This window comes from Abramis brama (genome assembly GCF_963993115.1).
Source record: "Abramis brama genome assembly, chromosome: 23".
NCBI classification, from domain to species: domain Eukaryota; kingdom Metazoa; phylum Chordata; class Actinopteri; order Cypriniformes; family Leuciscidae; genus Abramis; species Abramis brama.
Window position 1 is genome coordinate 21288999 of NC_139985.1, and position 18521 is coordinate 21307519.

At 40.8% G+C, this 18521-nt stretch overlaps 2 protein-coding genes across 2 annotated transcripts in view; one reads left to right on the forward strand and one right to left on the reverse strand.

The window, feature by feature from the left end:
* The window catches only part of LOC311074419 (calcium/calmodulin-dependent protein kinase type IV), a 158566-nt gene that overhangs the window by 22559 nt on the left and 117486 nt on the right, over positions 1–18521 (reverse strand). The window contains exons 9-10 of the mRNA XM_084101000.1: positions 5449–5575; positions 5082–5234 (exon numbers count right to left, since the gene is read on the reverse strand). Of these exons, the coding sequence (XP_083957126.1) occupies positions 5082–5234; positions 5449–5575 (280 nt within the window). The remainder of the gene's footprint in view (positions 1–5081; positions 5235–5448; positions 5576–18521) is intronic.
* On the forward strand, positions 8546–14206 carry LOC311074577 (uncharacterized protein). Its single transcript, XM_084101283.1, has 12 exons — positions 8546–8841; positions 9445–9628; positions 9793–10024; positions 10143–10416; positions 10512–10689; positions 10808–10884; positions 10979–11159; positions 11263–11509; positions 11597–11768; positions 11855–12070; positions 13180–13352; positions 14108–14206. The coding sequence occupies exons 1-8, from the start codon at positions 8566–8568 to the stop codon at positions 11454–11456; spliced, it is 1596 nt and encodes a 531-aa protein (XP_083957409.1). The 5' UTR covers positions 8546–8565; the 3' UTR covers positions 11457–11509; positions 11597–11768; positions 11855–12070; positions 13180–13352; positions 14108–14206.

The window sequence follows — 18521 nt, forward strand, 5'->3', positions numbered from 1 at the left end:
AATTCATGAAAGCATGTTTGATATATGGACCAAGTTTTCGGACCCCATTCAAGGGGGCGCTGTTGAGCCCCCCTACCACGCTCGGGTTCCAGATTCAGCCTGGCTGGTATATATGTACGGGCCCAAGCCGGTGGCCTTTAGGGTAATTGTGAACGATGGGCAATATGAAGTTAAACCCAGTAAGCATAAAAGAACCATATCAAAGTTGTCTGAATACGCCACATTTACTCAGCTGGTGCCACTATGACTGTGAACAACAATAGCCACATCCATGAGATAATTTAAATTTTGATAGATTTCATGTCATGGAATGTCATAGGTCACAAATTAGTGCAAAGTTATCTTTTGCAGCTCAAAAATGATTTTGTCCATAAGTGCAGTATTTATCTCAAGGTCTTTTTATATTTTCATTAATCAAATTATTAAACCAATTATATAAAACTATGTGTCAGTGCACTTCAAATATGTTAATCAAACTTATTGAAGAGACAAGGCCTAATACAGTTCCTGTCCTTTAATAAAGGCCAAAGCACACAGCAGCAATGGAAGGGTTAAACTCTTATCTGTGATGTCTCCTCTGCTCCCGCAGCAGCTCTGTTTCTCTGGCTATTTTCTCCACTGCCGCAGCAGTAATGTCTCCTCTGCTTCCGCAGCAGCTCTGTTTCTCTGGCTATTTTTTCCACTGCCGCATCAGTGATGTCTCCTCTCCAGTACCTCGCTATTCAGAATTAATATTCCCGTAACTCGCCCGTTAAAACCTCTACTCGATGCCTCTTTCTCTGTCCAGAAAGCATTGGTCTCCCAGCAGATGTTGCAAGCATCTGTTTCCTCTTTCTCTGTCCAGTAAGCATTGGTCTCCCAGCGGACGTTGCATGCATCTATGTTTCTTCTTTCTCCGTCCAGCAAGCATTGGTCTCCCAGCGGATTTGTTGCATGCATCTATGTTTCCTCTTTCTCTGTCCAGCGAGCATTGGTCTCCCAGCGGACGTTGCATGTTTCCTCTTTCTCTGTCCAGCGAGCATTGGTCTCCCAGCGGACGTTGCATGCATCTATGTTTCTTCTTTCTCCATCCAGCAGGCATTGGTCTCCCAGCGGATGTTGCATGCATCTATGTTTCCTCTTTCTCTGTCCAGCGAGCATTGGTCTCCCAGCAGACGTTGCATACTTCTATGTTTCCTCTTTCTCTGTCCAGCGAGCATTGGTCTCCCAGCGGACGTAGCATGCATCTGTTTTCTCTTTCTCTGTCCAGCGAGCATTGGTCTCCCAGCGGACGTAGCAGGCATCTATGTTTCCTCTTTCTCTGTCCAGCGAGCATTGGTCTCCCAGCGGACGTAGCAGGCATCTATGTTTCCTCTTTCTCTGTCCAGCGAGCATTGGTCTCCCAGCAGACGTTGCATGCATCTATGTTTCCTCGTTCTCTGTCCAGCGAGCATTGGTCTCCCAGCGGACGTTGCATGCATCTATGTTTCCTCTTTCTCCGTCCAGCGAACATTGGTCTCCCAGCGGAAGTAGCATGCATCCGTTTTCTCTTTCTCCGTCCAGCGAGCATTGGTCTCCCAGCGGACGTAGCATGCATCTGTTTTCTCTTTCTCCATCCAGCGAACATTGGTATCCCAGTGGACGTAGCATGCATCTAGGTCTCCTCTTTCTCTGTCCAGCGAGCATTGGTCTCCCAGCGGACATAGCATGCATCTGTTTTCTCTTTCTCCATTCAGCGAGCATTGGTCTCCCAGCAGACGTAGCATTCATCTATGTTTCCTCTTTCCCATCCAGCAGGTATTGATTTCCGAGTCGACACAGCAAGAAATCTCTCAGCCGGGCTTCCAAAATTTGTCACTCCACCGTTGGCCGGTAGGGCCCACCAGCCCGACGCCGTGAGCTGCTCCCGTCGGAAGCTACATGGGCTCTCTCGGTCGGCCGTCTTTGATCTCGTTGCTCCCCGCCCATCAGTCGGCAGAGCTCACCCGTCTGACGCCGTGAGCTACTCACGTCAAGACAAGGTGTGAGCCCTCCCGATCGGGCATTCTCAAATCTTGCTGCTCCTCATTTGTCAGTCAGTAGTGCCCGTCCACCTAGCGCAGTGAGCTGGTCAGGCGGCATAAATCACGCTGTTCCTCATTCATCGGCCGGTAGGGCTCGCCCATCCGACGCCATGAGCTGCTCCCGTCAAGAAACTGCGCAAGCCCTCCCAACTGGTTGTTCCAAATTACGACTGCTCCCCGTTCGTGAACCAGCAGGCCCTCCTGGTCAAGCAACCAGGCTTATTCTCAAAACGGCAGCCCGCCAAAGCTCTGCTGTCCTTTGCTCTTTTTTGCTTTTTGGGGGAGTACTCTGGGTTCGGGCAAAAATTCTGAGCTCGGAGCCCTCCCCCCGGACAGCACGTCAAATATGCATAATCTTTACTCTGTTTAATTGATGTAAGTGTGAACTCGTGAAATTATGCTTTTATTAACAAAGTTCGGTAGGAGCACATTCAGATAAACCTAATTAAACACAGGTGGAGCACATTCAGATAATCAAACCTAATTAGACACGAGTGGAGCACACTCTGTTAATCAACCCAATCAACGAGTTAAGAGGTGTATATATACAGCAAACTTGCCTCTGTTCGTTGACAGTTTAACAGCATCCCTCCACCACCCCATCTCCTCACATCTAGTCCTAAATACTCTTACAACAACGGGGGGAGTACTCTGGGTTCGGGCAAAAATTCTGAGCTCGAAGCCCTCCCCCCGGACAGCACGTAAAATACGCATAATCTTTACTCTGTTTAATTGATGTAAGTGTGAACTCGTGAAATGGTGTATAATTACATTTTTAGAAGATATGAGACGTTTCCTGATTCCATTTTTGACATTAATCCCTCGCCATAGCAAAACCGTTTGAGCTATTCAATATCCGTTCACAATTTAGCATCTTTAATGTATTTTCATCATGTTGAAAAAGTTTGGTGGGAATAAAATAAACCACTTTAGAGGAGTGGGTAAAAATTCAGAGGCTGGTTTTGCAAAAAATCCACATTCAGACCAAAATATCTGACTTCCTGTTGGCCAGAGCTAATGACTGTAAATTAGAAAGTTGTCTGGCTCGATGAGAACAATATACATACCGAGTTTTGTGACTGTAGGTAAAACTAAGCCCCCACTTTTGACAAAAGATGGCACTACTGAGCCACTCCACCACGCCCATTTCTGAGACTTTTACCTTGTGTAGTGGCTGAGAACTTTGATATGTGTGTCGAGTTTCATACAGTTTAAAGCATGATAAGTGCCTCAAAAGCATCCAAAAACAATATTAAAGTTTGATGTGTTGCCATGGCAACAGTATCTAAGATATCAAGAATCCTTTCACAGGTCTACATCTGCCGTATGTTTACATTATAGTAATGAAGTTTAAAGGAAATCGGGTAAAAATAAGAGGGTGATTTCAAAGCATTTTGAAAGTGACACACTTCCTGCTGCCAGTTGGTGGCACTATAACTTTGACTCACAATTGCACATTCAATTTATCATCCTCAATGTCTTGACTTCATGCACACCGAGTTTGGTGGCGATCGGATGAATTCCCTAGGAGGAGTATATCAAATTCCAGAGCAAGTTTTTTTCCAAACAACCTTAAATTGCTGACTTCCTGTTGGGCTGGCGTAAAAAGTATGAGTATGAAAAGTTGTTTGGCTCCACGATATGTATGCTGAGTTTTAGACTAATTCATGCAAGAATGTATGATATATGGACCAAGTTTTCAGACCCCATTCAAGGGGGTGCTGTCGAGCCCCCCTGCCACACCTGGGTACTAGCTTCAGCCCGGCTCTGATGGTCACGGGTTCTGACCTGTGTGCAAAATTTCAAGAGTTTTTGAGTACGTTAAGGGCCCCAAAAGTGCCCGAGAAGTCGTAATAAAAATAATAATAATATAGAAAAAAATAAAAAATCCTTAGGAAAACAATAGGGCCTTTGCCCTTTTGGGGCTTGGGCCCTAATAATCCTTAGGAAAACAATAGGGCCTTCGCCCTTTCAGGGCTTGGGCCCTAATAATCCTAAAGAAAACAATAGGGCTCTGTGCCCTTTCAGGGCTTGGGCCCTAATAATAATCCTTAAAAAAACAATAGGGCTTCGCCCTTTCAGGGCTTGGGCCCTAATAATAATCCTTAGGAAAACAATAGGGCCTTTGCCCTTTCAGGGCTTGGGCCCTAATAATAATCCTTAGGAAAACAATAGGGCCTTACCTCTTTCAGGGTTTGGGCCCTAATAATCCTTAGGAAAACAATAGGGCCTTCGCCCATAATCCTTAGGAAAAGAAATAGGGCCTTCGCCCTTTCAGTGCTTGGGCCCTAATAATCCTAAAGAAAACAATAGGGCTCTGTGCCCTTTCAGGGCTTGGGCCCTAATAATAATCCTTAAAAAAACAATAGGGCTTCGCCCTTTCAGGGCTTGGGCCCTAATCATAATCCTTAGGAAAACAATAATAATAATAATCCTCAGGAAAACAATAGGGCCTTCGTCCTTTCAGGGCTTGGGCCCTAACAAGACTCAAACTGAACATAACAGAATACACCCGTTACAGTTACATATTATTTTATTATTTATTATTAAATATTTAATTAGTTAATTAAAAATGTATATAACTTCCATCTGCCAAATCAAAGTCATCTGGTGCTACTAACAAAGTCATGTAGTGCAACCAATATGAAAAAAACAAACAAAAAAAACACAACCCAGAAAAGGTCAATGTGTATGGAAGCTTGAGATATATATATATATATATATATATATATATATATATATATATATATATATATATATATATATATATATATTAATAATTACTGATAAAAATATTTTTGACCTTGAAAAATATATTTAATGATTATGATGTACACTCTGTATGCATTGTGCAAGTCACTTACATTTTCTTAATGGTATAAAATGTTTTTTTATTTTAATTATATAAGACCAATGTCAATACAAAGAGGACATTTCTAAGAATTTGGCACATGTGTGTAGATTAGATTTTTAAAAGATTTTCTTTCTTTCTTTCTTTTTCACTGAACACTAAAACATAGCAGGGCAGCGACGACTGACCTTTAATTTGCGCCGAGCATTAAATTCCTGTAGTTTTCTTTGTGTTGTGTCCATGTGGGAGAATCGTGCTGCTTTTCCAAGCACCCATGGGTGTTCCAGAGCCTGTTTCACCGTGAGACGTTTATGAGGGTCCAGCACAATGAGCTTACTTACCTACAGACAACATAAAAAGGATAACCAACAGCTAATAATGAATAAACAAAAAGAGCTTATTAGAGCAAATTATTAAGAGCAAATTAGCATCTGAGTCTGCCTTTGATATTTTGACACTCTTCTCTCCCATCTCATTTGAAATCATTCTGCAGTGCATGAAAATCATCAGCATTACAAACAGGACAATAATGATATGTTAGCACGCACTACTCACCAGATCCTTTGCATTGAGAGAGACTTCATCCCACCAGGGGGAGACAAACTCATAATCACAATTCAGAATGCGACTGTACATATACTGGTCCCCCCTTGGATCAAAAAATGGTTCAAACCCACACAGCCTGAGGGGACAGACAGAACAGAAGCAGATGGCAGGGGAATCACAATTTATAATTTGGACAATGAACTGCATGGGGAGACACACTAATTATATGCACAATGTCCCTAAGGATATATATATATATCTTCAGTGGCAGTCTTCACACACACGTCAGTTTGGGTCAGTAAGATTTCTTTAATGTTTTTAAAAGCTCACCAAGGCTGTATTTATTTGATCAAAAAAAGTAAAAACAGTAATATGGTGACATTTTTATTATAATTAAAAACAAATGTTTTCCATTTTAGTAATGTAATTCATAATGTAATTCATTTCTGTGATGCAAAGTTGAATTTTCAGCAGCCATTACTTCAGAGTCACATTATCCTCGAAAAAATTATTCTAATATGCTGATATTAGATGAAAATCTAATATCAGTTGGTGAAAATATTATCATTAACATTATTATTATCAAAGTTGAAAACAGCTGTGCTGCTTAATAGTAACGATGACTGACTCGGTAGAGTAGTTGAATCCATATGTGGTGTTTTATTACCGTAAATCCTCTAATATTGGCCTGTCTCGCTGTCGGCGGAGGTAAATAAAGGCCGGTCTCTAATAGTGGCCTGGGCTATTATTAGAACCAACGTTTTTCTGGGCAGGCCACAACATTATGCTTGTCATACATGCAAATACCACAGGGGGGCAATGTTTGCTCACGAATCCAAGCCATAGCTACGGTAGCCTGGTCATGTCAATCAATCACTTCACTTTTGACTCGCACGTGAGACTTCAGTCACCGTTGTTTACCATGGCAGCTGCAGAAAGCACAAAGAGGAGACGAAAATTTGACATCAAGTTCAAAGACAACGTGCTGGAATATGCTGCAGAGCACTCTGGGGAGCAAGCTGCTGAACATTTTAACATTGACCCGAAAAGAATAAGATACTGGAAAAAGCAGAAAATGGATCTAGCCGCAGCAAACAAAAAGAGAGCAAGACTGCCAGGAGGAGGGAGAAAAAAGGTTAGCGAGGAGTTGGACACAAAACTCTCTGAGTGGATCCATTCAACGAGGGACAATCATAACCGAGTGTCGAGGAAAATGATCCGAAACAAGGCTCTGGAAATCTACCCTACAGTGAGTGATAGAGGTGCGTGATTTCTGGCTAGCAGGGGTTGGCTGCAAAAGTTTTTAAACCGAAATGGCTTCGCATTGCAACGTCGCACCACAATGGCTCAGAAGGACCCAGATCTCCTCACAGAGAAACTTGTCTCATTCGTCGACTACGTGAGCAAGACTGTCGTCTCGAAATTAATTTCAGAGAAGGACATAATTGCAATGGATGAGACAGCCGTTTGGTTTGATATGGTGTCTCCCAGTACCATTGACGTAAGAGGGATGAAGAGTGTTGCGCTCAAAACAACAGGCCACGAGAAAAGCCATCTCACTGTTGTCCTTGCTGCCAAGGCTGATGGCACTAAACTCAAGCCTTTTGTCGTATACCGGGGGGCCATACGTGAAGTGAAGGCAATGCAGCAAGAGATCTCAAGAGCAGTCATCGCCACATCTGCCAACGGCTGGATGAATGACGACTTGACCACAGCATGGCTCAGATCAGTGGTAGGCAAATTCAGTTTTCGCCCGCGCCTCCTGGTGTGGGACGCCTACCGCTGTCATATCAGCACCAAACAGGAATTGAGGTCCTACAACATCACAACCGCGGTGATCCCAGGAGGCTGCACTAAGTATGTCCAAGCCCCCGATGTCATGTGGAACCAGCCCTTCAAAGCGAGCCTACATGCTTCTTATGATGAGTGGATGGCTGGGGACGCAGACAAGCAATACACAAGTGGAGGGAACCTAAAAGCACCATCTCGCCGTCTGCTTGTGGACTGGGTTCTCGCTGCTTGGGACAAGCTGGACAAGGACCTGATCATCAAGTCCTTTAAAGTGTGTGGGCAGTCTGTGAAACCCAACGGGAGTGAGGACGACCTCATACTGTGCTTCCGAGAGGGACAGGTATGTTGAAATTAGCACTCACGTCTATCACTATCAGTCTCTCTCTCTTTCGCTCTCTCTTTCGCTCTCTCTTTCGCTCTCTCTTTCGCTTTCGCTTTTCCTTTCGCTCTCGCTCTCTACCATTAGATGAATTCCATTTGTGAGTGAGCCTGTCCACTGTGACTTGCAATAACGGCCAACCTAAATTAATGTATTGTTCTTTACAGCCCATAAAAAGGGCGCTGCTGGACGAGAGGCCCTGACTGCTGCCCGCCTGCGCAAGGAAGAGAACAGACGCGCAGCGGAACATGAGGAGGACGAAGAGGAACTGTACAATAATGAACTTGTTGTAGAGGCTGGCGCGAGTGATGAGGAGATTACAGGGAGAGATGAAGAGGAGGAGGAAACCGAGGAGGAGGAGGATTAAACAGAATTGGAGGATTTTTTTTTTTTTACTTCAAACCAAACGAGACAGGACACACAACAACAGAGGATTAGGACTATAATTGAACAATCTGAGGATGGTTAAACTTTGGAGCGGTAAGGTGTCTAAACCAGTAAGTTGCCTTTTGTTATGAATCAATAGCCTAATTATCACTGTGTATGGTTAAGTGTTTACAATGCACTGCCGGTATGTTTGCTATGTTTTTGTTACCATATTTCTACACTGGAATTTAGCCTGAATTACCGTTATTTGTTGTTAAAGGTCCCGTTCTTCGTGATTCCATGTTTCAAACTTTAATTAGTGTGTAATGTTGTTGTTAGAGTATAAATAATATCTGTAAAATTATAAAGCTCAAAGTTCAATGCCAAGCGAGATATTTTATTTAACAGAAGTTGACTACAGTGAACGCCCCGTTTGGACTACATCCCTCTACTTCCTTCTTTAATGACGTCAGTAAAACCGTTTTTTGACTAACCTCCGCCCACAGGAATACACAAAAAAGGGGGGCGTGGTCTTGTCGCGCTCCCACAGAGAAGAGGAAGAGTTGCGTTTGTAGAGTGTGTTTGTCGCAATGTCATCGAAACGCTGTTATTTTCATCCCGGAGTCCAATCACCTTTGTTTGGCCTTCCCAGGGACGCTGTACTTCGAGATGAATGGTTACAATTTATGTTTAACTCGGTTCCCGAAAATTATAATCCACATGTAAAACTATGTGCAGCACATTTTTCTGAGGACAGCTTCGTCAATGTCAATCAGTTTAATACCGGATTCGCACAAAGATTATTCTTGAAAGATGGAGCAGTTCCCTCTTTGTCTGGAGAAGGCATTGTTTATGGACCACAACCGGTAAGTGTATTTTATTATTTAAGTTGGTGCGTTTAACAGTTTCTGTAACTTCTTACACAAAGGGCAACGCTGTTTAGCTTTGTTAACTAGACGGTAATTGCAACTAATCCGACAAAAAAATTTTTTAAAAGTGTAGTAATTCAACCGGACACCATCGATTGTTGGTGTTTGTAATGATCAGTTTAAATTATTTGTTGATTATATCTATTGTTTACTGTTTAACCACATGCTGGTTTAGCGGCAGCCACGCGAATCATTGTTCTATGTTCAGGCCTATGTAACATTACCTACTGTAATTAAAGCCTTTGTTTGTTTCCTATTTATTGCGAAGCTATTAGTCTACAGTAGTCATACGAAAATGTAACTGTGCTAAACAGTAACAAACACTAAATATCCACAGTTTTTGCTATAATAATCTATTCAAGGACCATGTTAGTAAATGTATTATAGAGAATGCATGCCTGTTTTGTGTTTTTTGCTTCTTTTTTGTTTCTGTTGTATTCTGATAAATGTCAATTAAATATGTCATTACTGTTGAACATGGAAAATGTATACATTGGTATTACTTCATAATTAAATACACATTTGAAATATTTGTTACAGAGTTCATCTCAGCAGGGACCGAGTTCCCAAGAGCTCCCTGCAACATCTTCAGTACATGAAGTTCGATGTCAGACAGACTCTGCAAACACCAAAACAGTGGCCATACAGATATCAGCAAAGATGCGATCAGTGGGCACACAACTTTCTGTTGGTACACTGAGGGATGTCCACGTAAGAAGCAAAGGTATGAAGTCTAGACATGAAATATCAGTAGCGGCACATATTTGTTTGTATTATGTTTTTATATTGAGAAATTATATGTAATTGCATGAAATACAGTTTTGAATAATAATATATAATTATTAAATTTAAATTATTTAATTATTAAAATATTTTTGGCCTTGTTAGGCATTCAGGCAACTGTTTCCAGTCAGGATGTTGGCACTGAAACGATACTCATGTTGCCTGATATCCAGCTGTCTTCAACACCAGTACGTGGCTCATTCATCAGGCCAAGCAAGAGACTTCGCCTGGAGTTAGAGGAGGAAGACGAAGAGGAACAAACAGAATCTGAGATACATGTAGAGCCACATGACTCAACATTTCATCCAGAGTCTGTCACTGAGGAATCAGAATTGTCGTAAGTTGTAAATAGTATTTGTTACATTTTGACTGTAGTTAATGATGAAATTTGTTTCCTAATAATAACATTTGACATGTAATCAATTTTCTTATAAATGTCCCTTCTATTGTTTTAGAATAGATCCTGTGTCCAGCTACAGTGACAAGAAGTACATTGTTTCTGAAAGCTGCCTTAGACAGATTTTTGAGTCATGTCCAGTTTGCAAGGCGAAATGTGATGTCCACCCAAGACAAATCGGTACTTTTGTTGCATTCACCCAGCTTTGCGAAAAATGTCAGCATTACAGACGGTGGCAGAGTCAGCCCATTGTAGGGAGTACCCCATTGGGGAACCTGCAATTGTGTGCTGCTACATATTTTCTGGGAGGGTCCTTTCCAAAACTACAAAAGGTATTCCATTATTTATTGTACTTGATTTAATACTACATTTACTGTTATTAATATGTACGTTTTCTAAATGTTTTTTATCAATGTTATTTTCATAGATTTTCAAGGCCATGCAGCTCCAAACTGTGCAATATGGTACTTTCCGTAGACATGCAAGAAATGTCATAGAGCCTACCATCATCCACAAGTGGAACAGAGATCAGAAACATGTTATTCAGCAGCTGAAAGAGAGGGGAAAACTTGCAATGGCAGGAGATATGTGTGCTGACTCACCAGGTAGATGTAGAGAACAAAATGTGTATATATACTGCTTATTTAATAGTTTATCATAATATTTATAGTGCTGAAGTTCTCAACAATGTTATGCCTATGATTATTATTTTGTTTTACATAGGACACTCTGCCAAATTCGGAAGTTACACATTGATGGATATGGAAACCAACTCAATTGTGGATCTTCAACTAATTCAGGTCAATAATTGAATAACATGTTTTAAACTTGCTATTTTTTAAAATATGTTAACGTTTATATATTCATATTTGCATTCTATGTGCCTATTGACAGAGCAACGAGGTAGGTGGTAGTTACCACATGGAAAAGGAGGGTTTAAAGCGATGTCTGGATAAGCTGGAATCCTGTGGTTTGGTGGTTGACTACATAGTCACTGATCGCCATACACAGATTCAAAAGTACCTTAGGGAACGCAACATCACTCAGTACTATGATGTGTGGCACTTTGAGAAAGGTAAAAATCAATCTATTTTACTTTAAATATAGTTGATAACTGGTGTTTACAGTTTTATTACTATCCATCAATAAATATTTCACATCTGTCTAACTTTTCATAGCTTTGTCTAAGAAACTTCTGAAGCTTTCACAAAGTAAGGACTGTGAGGTGCTGAAGAAATGGTTGAAAAGCATCAAAAATCATCTCTACTGGAGTGCGACTTCCTCTGTTTCGGGACCGGAAAAGGTGGCAAAGTGGACATCACTTCTTAATCATATCAAGAACATCCATGTTCACGACAACCCCGTTTCCTAAATGTCAACACCAAGACAAGACTTCAAGGGATAACAAAAAATGGTTTGAAAAAGGTATGTCTACATAGAGGGTTCATTCATGTACAGTTTACTGTTAAAATGTAAGAAAATATTAAGGTTTGATGTGTGTGTTGTTTACAGGGTCAGTGACACTCCGCAAAGTGGAGAAAATAACGTGCAACAAGAGAGTTCTCAAGGACTTTGAGAAACTCAGTCACCACTTTCAAACGTCGACACTGGAGGCATTCCACAGCCTGGTTATACGTTTTGCACCCAAAAATGTAGTTTTCTTTTATATAGGAATGCTGTGCAGGTAATATTGTTTATGGCATCAAAATAACGTGAAGTTATATTTATTATGGTTTACTAATGATTTTACTTATTCTTCAATGATTGCAGGTTGTATCTCGCAGCCATGCACTACAATGAGAATGCCCACCGTCCACAGGCAACAACAACACAAGGAGAGGCTGTTTTCAAAATCGCTTTTCCGAAGTCAAAACAAGGGGAATGCACAGCCAAGCCTGTGAAAACAGACCCAACATTTAGTACTCGATCCTACTCGATCCTCTTCATCAGTGTTCTCCGGGTCTGATTCCGGCTCAAATTGATAGGGTAATATAAAAGCCATGTTTACAATAACACTGAGCGCATGCATCTCCAAGTTAGGGTAAGAGGCGTGACCTTTCCGGGCAACGTGCGCTAAGCTACTGTCGAATCACAACACAGGAACTGCTGGCACAATCAGAACTCGTTACGTATTTCTGAAGGAGGGACTTCATAGAACAAGGAAGTCATCAGGCCGTTTTTATGACAGTGAAAACAGCGGTATACAGATAAGTAAATTGTGTGAAAAATACTGTGTTTTTTTTTACACGCGAAACATGAACACATGAAGCTTAAAAAAAACACGAAGAACGGGACCTTTAATGTTCTGTATGCATACCATAATGTTATATGGTAACTTTACGTTTTCAATAAATGAACCTAGTATTTTATAGGTTCAAATAGACACAAAATCTCGTTTTTATTCATTCTACTGGTAGTCCGTTTTGCTCAAATAGAAATAAAGGCCTGTCTCTAATTCTGGCCTCCTTCCAATAAAGGCCTGGGCCGCGATGCGCTTGAGTAAAATAAAGGCCCGGGCCTATATTAGAGGATTTACGGTAAGCACAGTAACACCAACAAAGTATGATCCAAGACAGGAAGCATGGTCAACAAACGTACACAGGGTCGGTAACAGTAGTGGCAGTCAAAACAGCAAACTAATTCAAGTCCATAATCCAAAAACTGTGGTGAAGAAGAGGCAGAGAAACATTAACGAGGCAAACAAACAAGGTATCAGAAACACTTGGCAAAGACAGGGTAAACTGGCAATACTTCGCGCAACATGATGGACACACAACATGGTTTATAATAGGTAGGAACAGGAAGTAATGCAAGAAGAACCAGCAGTGCTCAGTACTCAGGAGATGGCTCCCTCTGGCGGTTGATTGAATGGATGGCGGATGCAGATGTTACATTCATATTTTTGTAGAAACCGTGATTTTTTCCAAACTCTTTGTAAAGTTCAGAAGAAATTTTAAATATGAATAATGTATAACATTACAATTGTCTTTATTATCACTTTTGACAACTTGATGCATCTTTGCTGTCAAAAGTATTAAATTCTTTTTTTTTTAAACATACTAACTCCACAGTATATATCCCTGTTCCCTTTCAAGTGAACTTCTATGCTGTGTCAGCTGCTGACGCTATGTACAAAGACGCCATACAATGGCCGACACAGTGCAAAGACGCCGAAAGGTGTGCCCCAGCATATAAGGAGGGTGCATGAGAACACATCATCAGCATCTTTGTCTTCAGGAAGCCGCAGTGTGTGAAGAAAGGATAGAAGGTGAGCAGAATAATGGTGTGCAGACAATTCAAATGCTGTGTTTCTCTGTACCCATGTTTCTTAACCCTCTGGGGTCTGGGCTGTTTTTGGGGCCCTTGAGATGTTCTGACATGCCCTGACATTTGTGCTTTTTTCAGTTGCTTATAAACATATTAATGGCAAAGGTGTAAATTCACTCTATAAAGCACAAACAGGGCTACCATAATATGTGAGCCACGTGTATGTACATGTTTTCATTTTTGAGAGAATAATGTTTATGCATGGTTATTGAAAAAACTAAAAACTAAAATTGCTGAAATAAGGCCACAAAACACATAGTAAATATGTGTCAATAAGACTTTTGACTAATGGATGTCCTCGCCTAGAGTTTTTTCTTCAAAATTATGTGAAAATAGTCTTGCTTTATCGTTCACATAAAACCATACATTGATTTAAATTGATGTAAAACAGGTTTTGCTTGGAAAGCCAATATGCGAGGGGGGCGTGAACGAGGAGTGGTTTACACCTTAGAATACAATGTCCCACCCACTCTGCATAATGAGCCATGCATTCAGGTGTGAAACTGACTGAGCCACAATGCAAGGACAAAAGATATATTTAGAAGAAGACTTATATTGACCATTTAAGATTTTGCTTACATCTATCTTGTAAATATGTTTTGCTATTTTATTAAAATGGTTACAATTACAACAATAATTACAATTTCAACAATATTTCAAGTGTACTCTTTCTTTGTAAAAAAAAAATGATTATAGGCAGGCCCGGATTAAGAGGACTTTGGGCCCTGGGGCTATAGCAACACTAAGGGCCCCCTTTCATCTGATTCATCTGATTGCCACGCCACAGTCTTCTACTGCAATAAATTTGTTTTATTGTTTTTAATCAATGTATTTAATTAATGTTTTTCTTTATCATTATTTATTATTATTATTTTTGCACACTAAATAATCCAGGCTATTTAACACATTAACCCTCTACTGCACAGATTTTGATGGAACATCTTGATAAAAATTACTCCACATAATTTCTTGGTTCATTTTGGGAACATTTTATTGATAAAACATTTTTACCCCCTCCCCTTCCATAAGTGCATTTATGGCTATTTCTCTCATTTTATCTAAAGGGACAAAGTAAGCATTAATAAAACATTTGCTTTCTAAAGCCCTAGATGGTAATTGTTTCTCATGTGGATATCTGTAAAAAAAAATATTAATACATTTACACTGCATTTACAATTACATAAATGCTATGATTGTTATTTTATTTAATATTTAAATATAAAAATATTTAATTTTTAATTTCTAATTAAAGGGTACACTAAGTATGAAACTAAAACTACCAGTAGGTGGCGGCAAGTCACTGTCTTAATAAGCGAGTCATTCATTCATCCGATTTGTTCAAACGGCTGTTTGATTCAACGACGAAGCAAACGAGGAGTCAATGTATCATTAAATGAACCCATTCGTTCAAAACGCAGATTATTCAGTAACAAATCATCACTATCAGTTTCAGAGATTGTTTCTGCTGTGGTTTCATTTTGGAATTTCCATCGGCGAAATGACGATAAACTAAAACTTAACTCTCAATGTTAACTTATTGGTCAACTCATTGTTGCATAACATATATCACATTGGCAATTGTGCTGATATTTGGGGAAAACAGCGCTTTTACTTGTGTGATATATTTATTTTATATTATGTAATATTACAATAAGACAAAAACTCATCGGGGCAAAAAATGCCCATGTACCTTGGATATATTGGACCTTGATGTTCGTAATTCGGCCGGGGATTTTTATGCAGGTGGGTGGTGGGAGAAAAAACACTGACATTCCGATTCAGACTACAATAAAATCACCTACTAATATTCTATATAGCCCGTATTGAAAATACCTTACGACTCCACGAGAAACATCCAAATAGTGCTTAACTCATTAACTTACTTCAGCTGCTTGCTTCCCTTCTTCGACGTCTAAAACACGAGGATCGATGACGAGGCAGGAGGGTGAAGCTAACTGTGGGTTGCTGCCGCTGCACTCGGGGTCTTCCACGGGCACGGATGAAAGTGAACCCAAGTAGTTAGTTAGTTTAGGAATTTTTGCATCCCTTTTCTGCCTTTCGAGTTTGTTTTTCCTTTTTTGTGCATCACTATCACTTTTTTTTTCATCATTTTTGAACTCCTGCGAGCGATTTATTCCCATGTTCTATATGAAAGCATAACGAAAAGAGGCGTTTCCCAACGTCATAGCGGAAATTGTAGAGTTAATTTGATTGGCCGGTGAATTATATCAGTCAGGCACATTTTCCAATAACTTCTTGTTATTTTATTATACACAAATCAACCACCTATGACTTGATAATCTCATTTCCTCCAGCCAATCACGGGCCCCCTAATCCCGTGGGCCCTGGGGCTTCAGCCCCACCTAGCCCTTATGTTAATCCGGCCCTGATTATAGGCCTACATTTTATCTATGTATTCATTAGTTTGAATATAGTCAACATTGGAACAGCTAACATCTTAGTTGATGACTTTATTTTTGACTTTAGGAATTGCTAAACAAAAGCTTATTTGACGTGGCAGTATATTCTACAGTAAAAACTGTACCCAAATCTAGTCAACAAGATGTTGTCTTTCATATTTCGCCTGACTGTAACGTTGTTTTCATGAAATATTAGGGCATATTGTTAATTTGCAGTTTAATACGTTGCTTATACAAATAGCCTACATTTTATTTCAACATATTTCAGTCGATTTTTACTCATCTCAGTATAGCAATACAGTTTGCTAAAACATCATCATTCATTCACACACGCGATTTAAATTTAATTTCTGGCAAAGATGAAGTTGACGATAGCCTATTGACTCGCGATCTTCGCAGTAGGCTAGTGAACGCACCGGAGAAATGCACATTTATTAGGCTACATAGTTTTTTGTTTTGGATGGTTTTGTTTAGAACCAGCTTTCTGTAAATATATTTCACATTTTTTAGACATGTGAGGCGAGTAGGCTACGGTCTGGTTCATGATGATCTCCAGTTCAAGCACCTTATGTTGTGATTGCTAGCCTATATTTACTTTAAATCCAGGAAATTTGTTAATGAAAAAATTATTAAAATTAAGATACAATTGATACAAAACGAAATTCGTTTTAAAGAAAGGATTTGTACTTTCTGTTTTGAGGTCTCTGTGAAAGTTTGAAAGTCTTTTAGTGCTTTTTTTAGAGCGCGCGCTTCCATAATGGAGAACTGTCACGTAATATTGTTTTTTCCTCATAAATGCGAACACGAAAAATAAAAGACAAAAGACTTTTAAGTAAAACTTACTCCGAAATTGTGTCCTCGGCGGAATTCGCTCTTCAAAATGCTGCCGTTCGTCGTCTGAGGCATTGATTGGGGGGCGTATGCGATGCATACTAGATCACCTAACTATTTACATGTGAATCGCGCCGGGGGGCGGGGCGGCCTCAGCTCATTTAGAGATAATGAGGCAGAAGGAAAAACGGTACCTCTCCTTGCATTCAAACGGATTACATGAGTTGAAAACATTTGTTTTTTATATATATTACTTCATTTAAAAGAAGAGATTCCAAGCTTCATAGAGACATATCTCACGTGCCTGTGTGAGAAGTATTCGCTGAGTTATGATTCATTTTCGGACGCGTTTCAGAATGGACTACACTGGCAGAGAGAAGGCAGAACTCGCCTCGTGTTTATTTTTCTTTATTTGGCAAAAAGCACAACAGTTTGTTTTTATTGTGAGTATACACAAAAATAATACACATTTAACAGGATCGATTGATGTATAACACAAGCATATAAAATAAAAATTAATATTAGAATTTTGATTACTTTTTGCACTGATAAGGAAAAAAGCGATCAGATCACGCCGGCGTGATTGCCGACCTCTAAGGGTTAATGCCTGGTGATGGTCATGAGCTGTGTAATTGTCTGGAAGCGGAGCATCCACGATCAGCCCTCAAGGGGTCTGGATGCATTAATTGCGATGATTTCTCACTGAGAAAACTCCGCTCTCGACAGACTCTCTTTAAGAGAGAAGAAAGTCAAGCCGCTGAGCCCCAGGGCTCTAGCTCCGCACTTGCTGAGGCAGCGCACAGGCTACGATTGTGGGAATCTCAGACGGATCTGGTAGAGGAGCATGAGATAGTTTCCCTCATCTCTCCCGCCGGCTCCATCATCTTTGTGCCACAAGTGAAAGCCCACTCAGCGGTTTCTTTCATGGTAAGCGAGGACTTTATTGCTCATCTATGAATCTGATATAATAGACGTATTGTCAGTAGAAACTGATGTATTTAATAGATCTGTTTCCTGCTCGACGCAGCAAACCGTGGAATACGATGAGCTAGTGAAACTTATGACTCATGCCACAGCCAGACATTCCCTTTCTCCCAGGCCTGCACACTGAGGTGTCAGGTGCATGGAGACATCCATACTCTGCCCACGTGGTCCATTCGGCTTTGAGTTATTCAAATGTCGGGGGTCTGAGGGAGCAGGGTTATGGGTGGATGCCTTGGGTGGAAAGGAATTTAGTGAATTACCTTTTTCCGGGGATATCCTTATCACTGAAGGCTCCCGTTTTGACTTCTAAACCATGTAAGATGACATTGAGGTTGGTGGGCAGAGCATATGCAGCAGCTGGGTAGACTGGTGGAGCTCATCACACTATGGCAGTACTGAGGCAGTCTCTGATCTGCATATAGCCTCAGATGTAGCTTTCCGTGTTATGTTGGCAATGGAGAGACATCTCTGGCTTAAAGCTGCAGTCGGCAAGTCTGGCAGATTGGGTCGACTTAGCCAAAATTTTTAATGTTTACAACTCTCATGCCCCTCCCCCACTACCAGCGAGCACCCTCCCATCGAGGTCGTGCTCGTGCGTGTATGTGTACCTGATTTTCTGTGAACGCGTCCGTCTCTTCAGCATCGATCAACACCATGGACTCGGAGGTAGGCTGCCCTGGCTAATCTACCCATAGATAGCAATAACCGAGGAAATGGAAGCTTGTTAGTAGATTTTCTCTCCGCCATCACGCTTCGTGCAATCTTCAGGCGAACTTCAGGCGTGTCGTGTGCATGTGATATTGTAACGTGCGCGCCGCAAGGGAGGGGGGATCTGTGGCGTGTGCACGACCTGTGATTGACAGTCAGATCTCACA